The sequence below is a fragment of the Cheilinus undulatus genome, linkage group 19 (genome assembly GCF_018320785.1).
Source record: "Cheilinus undulatus linkage group 19, ASM1832078v1, whole genome shotgun sequence".
In the NCBI taxonomy this organism is placed as follows: domain Eukaryota; kingdom Metazoa; phylum Chordata; class Actinopteri; order Labriformes; family Labridae; genus Cheilinus; species Cheilinus undulatus.
The window spans coordinates 1,311,036-1,327,408 of record NC_054883.1 but is presented as its reverse complement, the minus strand read 5'-3'; the positions used below and the strand labels follow the sequence as shown (position 1 = coordinate 1,327,408).

General features: G+C 39.1%; 1 protein-coding gene across 1 annotated transcript in view; it reads right to left on the bottom strand.

Annotated features, from left to right (window-relative positions):
* LOC121527645 (band 4.1-like protein 3) overlaps positions 1–15,870 on the bottom strand; it is a 47,990-nt gene extending 32,120 nt beyond the window's left edge. The window contains exons 1-8 of the mRNA XM_041814670.1: positions 15,838–15,870; positions 15,475–15,519; positions 7,980–8,132; positions 2,361–2,458; positions 2,053–2,228; positions 798–881; positions 121–225; positions 3–37 (exon numbers count right to left, since the gene is read on the bottom strand). Coding sequence (XP_041670604.1) covers positions 3–37; positions 121–225; positions 798–881; positions 2,053–2,228; positions 2,361–2,458; positions 7,980–8,132; positions 15,475–15,519; positions 15,838–15,870 — 729 coding nt within the window. The remainder of the gene's footprint in view (positions 1–2; positions 38–120; positions 226–797; positions 882–2,052; positions 2,229–2,360; positions 2,459–7,979; positions 8,133–15,474; positions 15,520–15,837) is intronic.
* Between the last annotated feature and the right edge of the window lie 503 nt (positions 15,871–16,373).

Genomic DNA, 16,373 nt, shown 5'->3' with positions numbered 1-16,373 from the left:
ACCTCGATCTTCTCCTGAACCACCAGCACTTCCTCAACTAGGAGGCAAAGGCAGAGGAGACAGGCTGAGAAGGCCAGTTCTACAATCTGATCCGTCTCGTCTCATTGGCTGTTTCTGTACCTTGTTCCACCGTCCTCTCCTCTGTTCTCCTCTCTGGGGTCACCGAGGTGATGAGGTCACTGACGGCGATGGCTTTAGATGCTCCGTACAGCCCCGTTCCCATGTCTACAAACACAGACACACAGAGTTACCATCTAGATTGTTTGGATGGTAACTGCCAGTACGCCCAAAGCAACAGCCCCGCTGATTGACACAGCAATGCCAGAATCAGCCAATCAGAGCTCAGGGGACATGCAGAGCAGCCCAGGACAATTGGCCAATCAGCACCCAGAACCTCCATGAAACAAATGGGCTGCTTGTTAGCATGATGAAAGCAATGCTAGCAATGCTAACAATAGAAACCTCTCATTAAGTCTAGTAATGCCAACAATGCTAATGATGCTAACTGGAGTCATGACCCTGCTGTTCTCAAGCTCAAGGTGGGCGGGACCAAGGTGGATTATGTTCCTTACTACTGCTATACAGCCTACTTATGCGTCATGACATCATCAAAAACAGAAGAGCTGATTGGATATTTATAAAGAACATAACACAGCCCCATCAACCAATCAAAATAAAGCATTCCTTAAAGCTGAAGGAAGCATCCACTGTAGCGAAGCAGCTCTACTACAGTAGTACTACTGCAGTACTACAGTAGTACTATAGAAGAACAAGAGTACAGCAGTACGGAGCTGTACCTGAGTGAGAACCCCCGTTGGCTTTAGGGGAAGATGAGATGGCTGGAGAGCCAATCAGAGAGTATGTGGGTGTGGCCCTGGAAGCTGAGGACCAACAAAGAACTGATCAGCAACAAAGAGAAAAAAATCACTGACCAATCAGAGAGCTGAACCAAAACACCTAAAAATCAGGACTACAGTGACAATCTATGTCTAGCAAAGTTATTATAGTATATATGTATGTATATATAGTATAACTAAAACCAACCAAATAACTAAAATTAAAATTCAAAAATCATTTTAGTTAACTGACACCAACCAAATAACTAAAATCAAAATTCAAAAATCATTTTAGTTAACTGAAACTAAATCAAAACTTAGCTTTACTGAAAAAACAAAAACTAACTAAAACTGTATAGTGCGCTTATAAAACTAACTCAATAAAATAAAAATGGAGAAAAATCCCCTTAGTTTTAGTCGTTGACATGACCAGACTTGACTGAAACCTACACCAGAGTCTGGGGAGAGTAAAATGGCCTGATCTGATTGGTTAAGACTTCAATCGGTGGTAGTTTTATGTCTGGAGTTGTATTTAAAGATCATCTTTAAACAAATAAAATGAAAAGTGAAGAGTAGGTTGTTTGAATATGTTTTTAAAAATGTATGATGTCCCCCCAGCCCCGACATTCATCTGTAAAAAACTAAAACTAAACAAATAAAAACTACACTAAACTAACAAACCAGCAGTCAATACTAATAAGAACTAAACTGAAACTGAAAAAAGAAAGTGAAAACAAAATAAAAATAAGAGCTATTGAAAAATCCAAAAGTATTATAACCTTGGTGTCGAGAGTTACAAAAACGTTGGGTCGCTGTGTCTAATGTAAATAAAAACAGATGCCCCTTTCAATGGAAGGGTAAAATGACTCAGCTTCATCATCTAATATGTTGTTTATTTTCTGTTGTGAATAAAATATTGGTTTATAAGATTTCACAATCACTGACTTTTGTTTTCATTAACATTTACACAGCACCCCAACTTTTTTGGAACTAGAGTTGTACATCGATCACTGTCCAGTTTGAACATCATTTTTTAGATTCAGGACAGGGTTCACTTGGGTTGTCGTCATACCAGACTTTTATTGATTACAATTATTTAAAACGGCATCAAACTTGCACTGGTGTGTCTGAAATGTTGGCTGGGACTGTCAGTGAAAACCCTCGCCTGGAGGTGAAGGGCAGTAGTACAGTAGCTAGAGAGAATCAGGGTGAGTACCTCCATCCAGGCTGCGGCTCAGCATGTTCCTCTTACTGATGCATCGCGGGAACTGGGGTGCAGGTCTGGAGATCTGAGCACTTGCTCTGCGGCACTGGATCTGAGTCCGACCGCTGTAACGGAACTTTGAGCCCAGAGACAGGACCTTCTTGGGGGTCTCCTCTGGAGACAGCAACCTGAGAGGCAGTGAGGTCAGGGTCATGATTTTGACGGGAAGTCGGACCATCACAACAGCTGGATCACATTTTATGTCATTTTAATTATACATGTGGTGCCCCCTGGTGGTGATGACATCATTACAGACTCACCTGAAGAAGGAGTGATGCTCCACACACACCTTCCAAAGGCGTTTAGCTGCTCTGTGGTTCAGCAACTTAAAACCGATCGTGGACTCAAACTGGTCAAACTGGGGAGGATAAACAGTTCAGGAAATGTGAACATGTCTAGTGCATAAAATATACCCACTATGACCAGTCTAAACAGTTAAACCAATAAACCCAATAAACACCAATACACACGTACTGCCATTAAACCCACTTTAGGGCGTCCATTGAACCTGGTCTTCCAACTACATCTTTTAACTCCTTTGAACCCTTGAACCCTTTGAACCAGTCTACAAGTTAACCTCTTTAATTCCTTCAACCCATCAAAGACACCCAACAAAACTGGTTCATCCTTTACACCCATCAAACCAAGTTCACCATTACAGCCATTAAACCCAGTCCACCCAGCCTACCAATCACACCCATTAACCCAGTCCACCCAGCCTACCAACACCCATTAACCCAATCCACCCAGCCTACCAATCACACCCATTAACCCAGTCCACCCAGCCTACCAACACCCATTAACCCAGTCCACCCAGCCTACCAACACCCATTAACCCAGTCCACCCAGCCTACCAATCACACCCATTAACCCAGTCCACCCAGCCTACCAACACCCATTAACCCAGTCCACCCAGCCTACCAATCACACCCATGATTGCTTCTGCGCATGTGTGGGCGTCGGCGTGCTGTGTCAAACCTCCCGGCTGCTCTGTCATACGGTTACGTTTTCGGACGTTTTTAACTGGTTTTAGGCAACTATTTTTTTTTCTGACTGCTGGATAGTCCTAACTGTCAACCGTCTCTTTGTGTGTGGGAGGAATTTTAATATTCGGCTCTCTGGATCCTAAAGTTTTCAGGAGTAACTAACAGTGAACGCTCTCAAGGGGCCATGGCTCCACTCACCTCACTGCCTAGCTGTCAGAGCTGCGCCAATCTCAACAAGAAGATCTGCGAATTGGAGCAAAGAATCTCCACTCTCTACAAAATCCAGGACGCTGAGAAGCACTTGGATACAGTCATTTTCGGCGCGGCTCCAGCTTCCTCAAGCGCTGAGTTGGAGGACACAGCCCCTGTTGCGTCTTCCTCTGCGGACATAGCTCACACATTTCCCGGCGCCACTGCTGCTTCCACCGCGGCTACAGATCCTGCTTCGCGGCCGATGGCTGTGTCAACACACCGCGAACATCCGTGGGTCCTTATTGGAGCAAAACCCAAAGCATCAGCCTGCTCCTCACTTTTCCATCTTTCCGCGGAGACGCGGCCAGCTGTCGACCGGCATGGAGTGAACTCCCCGCTAAACTCCACACCACGTCAACCGGGGCCCTGGACTGCTGCACGGAGGGAGAGGCACCACGCAGCGCGCCCGTCTCTTCCTCCTTCTCCTTCATCCCGGGATGTCCCACTGGCCAACAGGTTCGAGATCCTAGACATGCAGGATTTTCCTCCGCTGGGGGAACAACCAAGAAATCGGGTCCCATCATCCTCGTCATCCTCTCGACGCAGGCTGTTGAGAGAAGCAGTGTCCAGAAGAGGCTCTGCTGGACTCGTTTCCCTTGCTAAGGCTGGAGGCTCTCCTGCAAAGTCCGCCTTGGGACCCTTGCTGCAGCACCCAGTGGCTGCAGCAGCACATCCACCGTCGGTGTCCAGGGAGCCGGTGACACCGCCTCCGTCCACAGTTATAATTGGAGATTCCATTATAAGGAATATAAAGTCAAAGCTGGCTGTAACTTTCTGTTTTCCTGGAGCTGCTGTCTCGTTCGTGTCATCCCTGGCCTGCTTGCAGACCACCCTTCTGTGAAGAAGGTCGTTGTTCACGTCGGCACGAATGACACCAGTCGGCAAAAATCCGAACTCACAAAAAGGGATTTTTCTGAACTCTTCAAACTGCTGCAGGCCAGTGAGCGGATCATTTTCATTTCTGGCCCAATTCCTACGCTGGGTCGGGGAGTGGGTAGCTTTAGCAGGCTCCTGAGTCTGCACGAGTGGCTTCACTCTCAATGTAGAGCGCTAAACTTTATATTTATTGCGAACTTTGATTTATTTTGGCTGCGCTCTGCTTTCTTCAGGGGAGATGGGTTGCACCCAAACAACCTAGGTTCTCGAATGTTGTCATCAAACATATTCTACCATACTCTGTCCACACAAGCATGACTTTTGACAGCTCCTGCCCCCTCTATGAATACCCACTCCTCATTGGCCAACAGTCTTTCCCTTACACTGTCACCTACAAATATATTTAGCCACGCCCCCCTCTGCTGGTTACACAAGTCATTACTTCCTCCAAAAACTGACCCTCCCAAATGTGGTCCTTGTGTTGTCACACCCAAACAATTCTCTCATACTTCCCAGTCTGCTTCTAATATAAGCCCAGTGTCATCTCCTCTCACCCCTCTGTCCATTCCTGTGATAATTACTGAAAGACCTGATGAACCATATTATACACCAACTGTTTTGCCTCATAGGGAACAACTTAACAACTTAATTCCTAAAAACCCTGCCCCCCTTTCTGTGCCCTATGCCTCAGCTCCTCTCAGGGTTGCACTGGTGAATGCTCGCTCTATATCTAATAAATCATTTCTGCTCAATGACATAATCCAATCCAAAAATCTAGACTTCATGTTTATAACTGAAACCTGGCAAAGGACCAATGAAAATGCCCCCTAATTGAGTTATGCCCTCATGATTTCTCCTTCATAAGCTTGCCCAGAACTTCTGGCCGTGGTGGAGGACTTGCTGCTGTGTTTAAAAATAATTTTTCTTGCCGTTTGGTGAACACTGGGTCATTTTCTTCTTTTGAACTTCAAATGATCAAAATTGGCCATTCTAACCCCTTTTATGCCATTTTAGTCTAGCGCCCACCTGGCCCAAATAGTTGTTTTTTAACTGATTTCAGTGATTTTTTTGTCCTCCATCTTAAAACTCCACAGATTTATACTTCTTGGTGATTTTAACATTCACATTGATGAGGTCTCCGATAAGTTTGCTTCTGAATCGAAGCATTACTGAGTCATTTAATCTGACCCAGCATGTAACAGGCCCTACTCATGTCAGAGGTCATACACTAGACCTTGTCTTTACATTTGGTGTAAAAGTTGACTCTGTTGTTTCTGAGGAATTTTTTATCTCCGATCATTATGGTATCTTATTTGATCTGTCCTTCAACCTAGATACTCTGCCCTGCCGTCGAAAAATCAAATCTCGCATCCTTAATCATCTCACTGCAGAAAAGTTTTCTGCGTCCTTTCATTCCTGCCATTTGACATTACTGGGTGATACTGACACTCAAGTACAGTCTTTTAATGAGCACTGTCTTTCTGTTTTGGATGAAATTGCTCCCTTAAAATCCAGACTGGCCCCTTCGAAAAAGCCGCCCCCCGGTTAAATGATAATATCCGCTCCTTTAAGCGAACATGCCGTAAAGTAGAACGGTTGTGGAAATCCACCCGTCTTTATGTCCATCATCAGCATCTAAAAGAGCTTTTAACTGAATTTAATAGTATGGTTAAGGATGCCAGAGATAAGTATTTTGCAAATCTTGTACCACAGAACAGACATAATCCTAGAGTCCTGTTTGAAACTATTAATAATGTTGTCTCTTCTCCATCACCCACCCCCCCAATTTCCTCTGATGATGAGTGTGAAAGATTTCTTTCCTTTTTTGTTAGCAAGATCAACGACATCCAAGTACAAATCACTCCATCTTTTTCTTCTGCTGTTCCCTGCCCACCTCACCAAACAATCCTGAGCAAGTTCTCTCCCATCTCCCTACAAGATCTAAAGAATCTGGTTAGAACTGTGAAAATGTCCTCTAGTCCCTTTGACATACTGCCCACCCAGCTACTAAAATCTGCAATAGATTCCATTGGCCCATACATTCTTTCAATTGTCAATAAATCATTAGAATCTGGTCACGTTCCTTCATATTTTAAACATGCAGCCATTCAACCACTTCTCAAAAAAACAAACCTGGACCCCTCTCTGCCCCAAAACTATCGGCCCATTTCAAAACTACCCTTTATTTCTAAAATTCTAGAAAAAGTGGTCGCCAAACAACTTACAGCTGCCTTAGACACTCATAACATCCTGGATAAGTTTCAGTCTGGTTTTCGTCAGTCCCATTCAACCGAATCAGCCCTTCTTAGAGTTTTTAATGACCTCCTGATCAGCAGTGATGAAGGTAAATGTTCTGTGTTGGTTTTATTGGATCTCAGTGCAGCCTTTGACACTGTGGATCATCTTATTTTAGTTGATAGGCTGAAGCAGTGGGTGGGCATTTCTGGCTCAGCCATTGATTGGTTTTCCTCTTACCTGTCAGAGAGAACATTCTCAGTCACTGTTAACAGCCACAGCTCTTCAAATTCCCCCCTGGTCTGTGGAGTTCCCCAAGGTTTGGTCCTTGGCCCAACATTATTTTCCTTGTACCTGCTCCCACTCAGCCACTTAATCAACAGTTTTAAAGACATATCCTATCATTGTTGTGCAGATGACATCCAGCTTCATATATCTTTTACACCTCAAAATTACACTAAAGTGTCGGTTTTACTCAGTTGTTTGAGTGCCATTAAAGACTGGATGTCAGACAATTATCTACGGCTAAATGCTGACAAAACAGAGGTCCTTGTCTCGGCCCCAGATGGTTTAGTGCCAGGGATTTTGGAGGAACTTGGTACCCTGTCTACTTATGTAAAACCTGTTCTTCGTAATCTTGGTGTTTCATTTAGCCACTCTCTATCTCTAGATCAACATGTCAATAATCCGGTCCGTTCTTGTTTTTTCCAACTAAGAAATATCGCACAACTCAGACACATTGTTTCTACAGCTCAGATGGAGATGGTTATTCACACTTTCATTTCCTCGCGTTTAGACTACTGCAACTCACTTTTCACCTGTCTTAGTAAAACATCTAGAAATCGTCTACAATTAGTACAAAACGCTGCAGCCAGACTACTTACCAAGTCTTCAAGAAGGTCACACATCACACCAATTCTGTATTCTCTCCACTGGCTTCCCATACACTTCAGAATACATTTTAAGATTCTTGTGTTTACTTTTAAAACCCTGCATGGTCAGGCATCAGCCTATATTATGGAGCTCCTAAAACCTTACAACCCCAGAAGGACTCTTCGGTCCTCTGATCAGGGTCTGCTGGTTGTTCCACACTCCAGACTAAAAACTAAAGGTGACTGTGCATTCAAGGTCATTGCTCCAACTCTTTGGAACTCACTTCCATTGAATTTAAGATCAGCAGAAACAGTTGATTCTTTCAAAAAGCAAGTTAAGACCTACTTGTTTGGTCTGGCCTTTACTTAATCTGTTTTGTGTACTGTGTATTCTCTTATTGTACCTTTGCATTAATTGCTTGTGTTTCTTTTACCTTTTTGTAAAGCACTTTGTGACCTCGCTGTTCTTTAAAGGTGCTATAAAAATAAACTTATTATTATTATTAACCCATTCCACCTATTAAATCCATTTAACCCAGTCCACCCAGTAAACCCTTTAAGCCCAGTGTGCATGTTAGGCTCAGTAAACAAAGACCTGTAGGACCTTTGTTATCGTGGATTAGTGTGCAGGTTTTTCATGTGTGAGATCATGCATCACCTCCCCAGGGCGGATCTTGATGTAGAAGTTGTTCCTTTTGTACGAGATCTTCAGGATCTTGGGCCAGGAGAATCTGTTGATCCTCAGTCTGTCTCTGTAGACCAGCAGGCCGCTATTGCACACACCCAGCATGATGGCTACGCCCTCCGAGTCCTACACATGCACACGCACAAACACACATGGATTTATGACCCTCTGGAGTGGTGGATGTGGGGTCAGCCTCTGATTTTGTGATTTCAGTAAGCATGACTTATTTATTCCTTTGCTGGGATGTTAAACTGCAGTTCCTATTGCATCCACTAGAGTCTTTCTCCTGCAGTGAGTCAGCTCCTCTAGATCCCCATGGTAAAATAAACATGTTTACAGCAGAAATAAACATGTTTAAATGAGAAACAGACATCATTAAAGGTGTGGAAAACTTACTGGCAAAATAATCCAGGTCCAGATACTCAAGATGGTTTAAAAAAGGTCTTTAATTCACAGGGAACAAAGATTGGAAAAACTCCACCATGTATCGGCATTCTCCTTGTTCAGGGTGCAGCGACACGCTGACACAAAGAGAGTTGCAGTCAGGAGTGTGCAGAGGAAAGCATGCAACACTTTTTCTCTGGCTTCTTTTCAACCATCTGGAACACCTGGACCTAGCATGTATGTTGCCAATATTTTTGTTCTCAAGTTCTCCACCCCCTTATGAAGTTTTCCCTTCCAGGAACACCGACAGGTTGAGGGACACCAGACGTGCTCCAGTCTCTTTTTCAGAAATAAACGTGTTTACTGCAGAAATAAACGTGTTTACTGCAGAAATAAACGTGTTTACTGCAGAAATAAACGTGTTTACAGCAGAAGTAAACGTGTTTACTGCAGAAATAAACATGTTTACTGCAGAAATAAACGTGTTTACATCAGAAATAAACATGTTTAATGCAGAAATAAACACGTTTACAGCAGAAATAAACATCTTTACTGCAGAAATAAATGTGTTTACTGCAGAAATAAACATGTTTACTGCAGAAATAAACGTGTTTACTGCAGAAATAAACGTGTTTACTGCAGAAATAAACGTGTTTACTGCAGAAATAAATGTGTTTACTGCAGAAATAAACATGTTTAATGCAGAAATAAACGTGTTTACTGCAGAAATAAACGTGTTTACTGCAGAAATAAACGTGTTTACTGCAGAAATAAACGTGTTTACAGCAGAAGTAAACGTGTTTACTGCAGAAATAAATGTGTTTACTGCAGAAATAAATGTGTTTACTGCAGAAATAAACGTGTTTACTGCAGAAATAAACATGTTTAATGCAGAAATAAACTTGTTTACTGCAGAAATAAATGTGTTTACTGCAGAAATAAACATGTTTAATGCAGAAATAAAACGTGTTTACTGCAGAAATAAACGTGTTTACTGCAGAAATAAATGTGTTTACAGCAGAAATAAATGTGTTTACTGCAAAAATAAATGTGTAAACTGCAGAAATAAATGTGTTTACAGCAGAAATAAATGTGTTTACTGCAAAAATAAATGTGTAAACTGCAGAAATAAATGTGTTTACTGCAGAAATAAACGTGTTTACTGCAGAAATAAACACGTTTACTGCAGAAATAAATGTGTAAACTGCAGAAATAAACGTTTTTACTGCAAAAATAAATGTGTAAACTGCAGAAATAAACGTGTTTACTGCAGAAATAAACGTGTTTACTGCAGAAATAAACACGTTTACTGCAGAAATAAATGTGTTTACTGCAGAAATAAACGTTTTTACTGCAAAAATAAATGTGTAAACTGCAGAAATAAACGTGTTTACTGCAGAAATAAACGTGTTTACTGCAGAAATAAATGTGTTTACTGCAGAAATAAACGTTTTTACTGCAAAAATAAATGTGTAAACTGCAGAAATAAACGTGTTTACTGCAGAAATAAACGTTTTTACTGCAAAAATAAATGTGTAAACTGCAGAAATAAACGTGTTTACTGCAGAAATAAACGTGTTTACTGCAGAAATAAATGTGTTTACTGCAGAAATAAATGTGTTTACTGCAGAAATAAATGTGTTTACTGCAGAAATAAATGTGTTTACAGCAGAAATAAATGTGTAAACTGCAGAAATAAATGTGTTTACTGCAGAAATAAATGTGTTTACTGCAGAAATAAACGTGTTTACTGCAGAAATAAACGTGTTTACTGCAGAAATAAACGTGTTTACAGCAGAAATAAATGTGTTTACTGCAGAAATAAACGTGTTTACTGCAGAAATAAATGTGTTTACTGCAGAAATAAATGTGTTTACTGCAGAAATAAACGTGTTTACAGCAGAAATAAATGTGTTTACTGCAGAAATAAACGTGTTTACTGCAGAAATAAACGTGTTTACTGCAGAAATAAACGTGTTTACTGCAGAAATAAATGTGTTTACTGCAGAAATAAACGTGTTTACTGCAGAAATAAACGTGTTTACTGCAGAAATAAACGTGTTTACTGCAGAAATAAATGTGTTTACTGCAAAAATAAATGTGTAAACTGCAGAAATAAATGTGTTTACTGCAGAAATAAACGTGTTTACTGCAGAAATAAACACGTTTACTGCAGAAATAAATGTGTTTACTGCAGAAATAAATGTGTTTACTGCAGAAATAAATGTGTTTACTGCAAAAATAAATGTGTAAACTGCAGAAATAAATGTGTTTACTGCAGAAATAAATGTGTTTACTGCAGAAATAAATGTGTTTACTGCAGAAATAAACGTGTTTACAGCAGAAATAAATGTGTAAACTGCAGAAATAAATGTTTTTACTGCAGAAATAAATGTGTTTACTGCAGAAATAAATGTGTAAACTGCAGAAATAAACGTTTTTACTGCAGAAATAAATGTGTTTACTGCAGAAATAAATGTGTTTACTGCAGAAATAAATGTGTTTACTGCAGAAATAAATGTGTTTACTGCAGAAATAAACGTGTTTACTGCAGAAATAAACGTGTTTACTGCAGAAATAAACGTGTTTACTGCAGAAATAAATGTGTTTACTGCAGAAATAAATGTGTTTACTGCAGAAATAAATGTGTTTACTGCAGAAATAAACATGTTTACTGCAGAAATAAACATGTTTACTGCAGAAATAAACGTGTTTACTGCAGAAATAAACATGTTTACTGCAGAATTAAACGTGTTTACAGCAGAAATAAATGTGTTTACTGCAAAAATAAATGTGTAAACTGCAGAAATAAATGTGTTTACTGCAGAAATAAACGTGTTTACTGCAGAAATAAACACGTTTACTGCAGAAATAAACGTGTTTACTGCAGAAATAAACACGTTTACTGCAGAAATAAATGTGTTTACTGCAGAAATAAACGTGTTTACTGCAGAAATAAATGTGTTTACTGCAGAAATAAACGTTTACAGCAGAAATAAATGTGTTTACTGCAGAAATAAATGTGTTTACTGCAGAAATAAACGTGTTTACTGCAGAAATAAACATGTTTACTGCAGAAAAAAATGTGTTTACAGCAGAAATAAACCTGTTTACTGCAGAAATAAACATGTTTACTGCAGAAATAAATGTGTTTACTGCAGAAATAAATGTGTTTACTGCAGAAATAAACGTGTTTACTGCAGAAATAAACATGTTTACTGCAGAAATAAATGTGTTTACTGCAGAAATAAACGTGTTTACTGCAGAAATAAATGTGTTTACTGCAGAAATAAACGTTTACAGCAGAAATAAATGTGTTTACTGCAGAAATAAATGTGTTTACTGCAGAAATAAACGTGTTTACTGCAGAAATAAACATGTTTACTGCAGAAATAAATGTGTTTACTGCAGAAATAAATGTGTTTACTGCAGAAATAAACGTGTTTACTGCAGAAATAAACATGTTTACTGCAGAAATAAATGTGTTTACTGCAGAAATAAATGTGTTTACTGCAGAAATAAACGTGTTTACTGCAGAAATAAACATGTTTACAGCAGAAATAAATGTGTTTACTGCAGAAATAAATGTGTTTACTGCAGAAATAAACGTGTTTACTGCAGAAATAAACGTGTTTACAGCAGAAATAAACGTGTTTACTGCAGAAATAAACGTGTTTACAGCAGAAATAAATGTGTTTACTGCAGAAATAAATGTGTTTACTGCAGAAATAAACGTGTTTACTGCAGAAATAAACGTGTTTACAGCAGAAATAAATGTGTTTACTGCAGAAATAAATGTGTTTACTGCAGAAATAAACGTGTTTACTGCAGAAATAAACGTGTTTACAGCAGAAATAAACATGTTTACTGCAGAAATAAACGTGTTTACAGCAGAAATAAATGTGTTTACTGCAGAAATAAATGTGTTTACTGCAGAAATAAACGTGTTTACTGCAGAAATAAACGTGTTTACAGCAGAAATAAATGTGTTTACTGCAGAAATAAACGTGTTTACTGCAGAAATAAATGTGTTTACTGCAGAAATAAACATGTTTACTGCAGAAATAAACGTGTTTACTGCAGAAATAAATGTGTTTACTGCAGAAATAAACATGTTTACTGCAGAAATAAATGTGTTTACTGCAGAAATAAACGTGTTTACAGCAGAAATAAACGTGTTTACTGCAGAAATAAATGTGTTTACAGCAGAAATAAATGTGTTTACTGCAGAAATAAATGTGTTTACTGCAGAAATAAACGTGTTTACAGCAGAAATAAACGTGTTTACTGCAGAAATAAACGTGTTTACAGCAGAAATAAATGTGTTTACAGCAGAAATAAATGTGTTTACAGCAGAAATAAATGTGTTTACTGCAGAAATAAATGTGTTTACTGCAGAAATAAATGTGTTTACTGCAGAAATAAACGTGTTTACAGCAGAAATAAATGTGTTTACTGCAGAAATAAACGTGTTTACTGCAGAAATAAATGTGTTTACTGCAGAAATAAATGTGTTTACTGCAGAAATAAATGTGTTTACTGCAGAAATAAATGTGTTTACAGCAGAAATAAATGTGTTTACTGCAGAAATAAATGTGTTTACTGCAAAAATAAATGTGTAAACTGCAGAAATAAATGTGTTTACTGCAGAAATAAATGTGTTTACTGCAGAAATAAACGTGTTTACACCAGAAAAAACGTGTTTACTGCAGAAATAAACGTGTTTACTGCAGAAATAAACGTTTTTACTGCAGAAATAAATGTGTTTACTGCAGAAATAAACGTTTTTACTGCAGAAATAAATGTGTTTACTGCAGAAATAAACGTTTTTACTGCAGAAATAAACGTGTTTACTGCAGAAATAAATGTGTTTACTGCAAAAATAAATGTGTAAACTGCAGAAATAAACGTGTTTACTGCAGAAATAAACGTGTTTACTGCAGAAATAAATATTTTTACTGCAGAAATAAACGTGTTTACTGCAGAAATAAATGTTTTTACAGCAGAAATAAACGTGTTTACTGCAGAAAAAACATGTTTACGGCAGAAATAAACGTGTTTACTGCAGAAATAAACGTGTTTACTGCAGAAATAAACATGTTTACATCAGAAAAAAACGTGTTTACTGCAGAAATAAACATGTTTACTGCAGAAATAAACGTGTTTACTGCAGAAATAAACATGTTTACTGCAGAAATAAACGTGTTTACTGCAGAAATAAACATGTTTACTGCAGAAATAAAGATGTTTACATCAGAAATAAACACCTAAGGTCTCTGTAGCTCATTTCTTACCTCATGATGAGATCTTTTCATAACTCACCTGCATGATATTCAGGCTAAAACTGACGTGGAGTCAGAGGTGTGCCCTCTTTCAGTGCAGCTAGAAGCTGCTAACTCTCTGCTAGTGGTCAGATTTTTTTCTAACACCGTGTCCTAACAGCACGCAAGCATCAGAGATTGTGTTGCATCACACTGAACTCCATTTATTTAATTCTCTGCCCAATGAATCTCAGTTTTCCCTCATTTAAAATATTTATTTTAATTGCAGAAAAGCAGAGGTGCAGCACTTTTTACCGGTGGTTCTCAACCTTTTCAGGCCGCATCTCCCAAAATAAAGGCACCAGAGACCGGGGAGCCCCACTGTATCTGAAGGTGGTTGAATAGCCAGGAACATTCAAGAATAGTCATGTGCAGACAATGCCATACAGAGGGACATAGGGGGAGGTTTCTGGGACCCAGCCAAACTGGGGGCCCATGGGGGTCCAAAAAATCATGGTCCATTGTGAAGTAAAGCTGTGAAAACCATATTTTATATTTACATAAACCATTCTTATTAAAGAAATAAATATCTCTTTGTTAATTTGTGTAGTTAATAGCCTTCTATAAATCAAAACAACTTTTGTTAAATACGTATTGAAAATGGGTGAAAAATTGCTTAAATTAGTGAATAATGGCAAAAATATAAAGAAATATTTCGTTGAAATTGGATATTTAAAGAACATAAATGGTTTAAAAGTGGCAAAAATTAGATAAACGTGGCCCAAAAAAATAACCAAGCATGGATTAAATTGGCAAGAATGGGCACAAAAAGTGGTAAAAGTGGATTACAAAATGGCTGAAATGGCTTTTAAGTGCAAAAAATATAGGGAAATTAAGTGGACTGGGAGGAAAAATTGATATAAACTGGCAAAAATGGGATGACTGTGGTTAAAATGGGCAAAAAGGGGTGTAAAAAGTGGTTAATAGTGGCAATAATGAGGCAAAAACAAGCAAAAAGTGGCAAGCATTGGTTTAGAAGTGACAAAAACAGGCAGAACAAAATGGTGGAAAAGGTTTAAAGTGGACAAAAAGGGGCTTTAAGTGGCAAATGTGTGTTAAAATTGGCAAAATGTGTTAAAAGGTGATGAAAAAGGGTTAAAATTTGATACAAATGGTGTAAAGTGGCAAAAGTTCAATTTAAAAAATGTTCTAAATTTTTTAAGGCATCTGGAGACCCCCTGTCAGTGTCTCGCGACTCCCAATGAGGTCCCGACCCCAAGGTTGAGAACCACTGCTTTATACTGAAGAGCATTTAACAGCTTTGAGTCAAATAGTTTCGTCTCTGTTTTGGCACAAGCCAGAGCACAATAGATTTCAAATACAGATATTAAAACACAGATATCATTTATTTTATATTAAAACTGCACAGCTATCCACACAAAACAATCTGAGAGGCTTTGCAGAACACAGAGCAAGGGAAGAGAAAGAAATTCAAGGAAATCATAGCTCCTTCTGCGCTGTCATCTCCCTGTTTCCTTGTTCTTCACCTATCTAAACATGGGCATCGGAGAGGAAAATGAACAGGGCCATGGAGAACAAGCTTCATGTTGCTTTGTGCTGCATCGCTCAGGACACTACCACATAAATCTTTACTATCTAGCTGGTTTCGTCGCTGACGCTCATGCTAGTCCAGCTAGGACACGGTGTTACTGTGGCATTTATTGACTGTCTCTCAGGAAGTCTGCAGAGAAGACATGAAGATGACTGAATGGAAACACACTCAACAGCTACACACTCACAGCTACACACAGAACCCGTCTTACCTCCGACTGAGCTGAAGGGAAGCAATCAAAGCGGCTTCCTACCATCTACAGACGGACAGACAGACGGACAGGCAGACAGACAGGAAAAGAAAAAATAACAGCTTGTCCAAATGTGAAAATTCATCGTCTAGGCCTGGCTGCACACGAGACGATTCTAGGCCTGATATCCCAGAGCAGGAGGTGTGGTTTGGCATGATTGTTCCCTACTAGCCTCTCTGATTCCAGATCAGACAACAGGCAACCTCTAATGCGATACCACCAGTAGTTTAACGAGACCGACTGGCTGGTTGCAAACTTTTACAGCTCAAAATGACCTGCTGATTAAAAACCTCCAGCAGTCATTAATCAGTGGGGCCAACTGACCTTGACCTTGACCTTGACCTTCAGAGTGGACATTTTTGAAAAGTTTGAGGAAAATCCCTAAAAGCATATCTGAGGTATTACTTTCACAAAAAAAGCCAAACTATGTGTACAAAGAATGTGACAACTGCCTGTTGTCCACATCCGTTTCAAAGGGCAGAGGATGGAATGGTTTATAAACTTTGATTACATCGTTTTCAAAGGGCAGAGGATGGAATGTTTCATAAACTTTGATTACATCGTTTTCAAAGGGCAGAGGATGGAATGTTTCATAAACTTTGATTACATCGTTTTCAAAGGGCAGAGGATGGAATGTTTCATAAACTTTGATTACATCATTTTCAAAGGGCAGAGGATGGAATGTTTCATAAACTTTGATTACATCATTTTCAAAGGGCAGAGGATGGAATGTTTCATAAACTTTGATTACATCGTTTTCAAAGGGCAGAGGATGGAATGTTTCATAAACTTTGATTACATCATTTTCAAAGGGCAGAGGATGGAATGGTTTATAAACTTTGATGACATCGTTTTTCAAA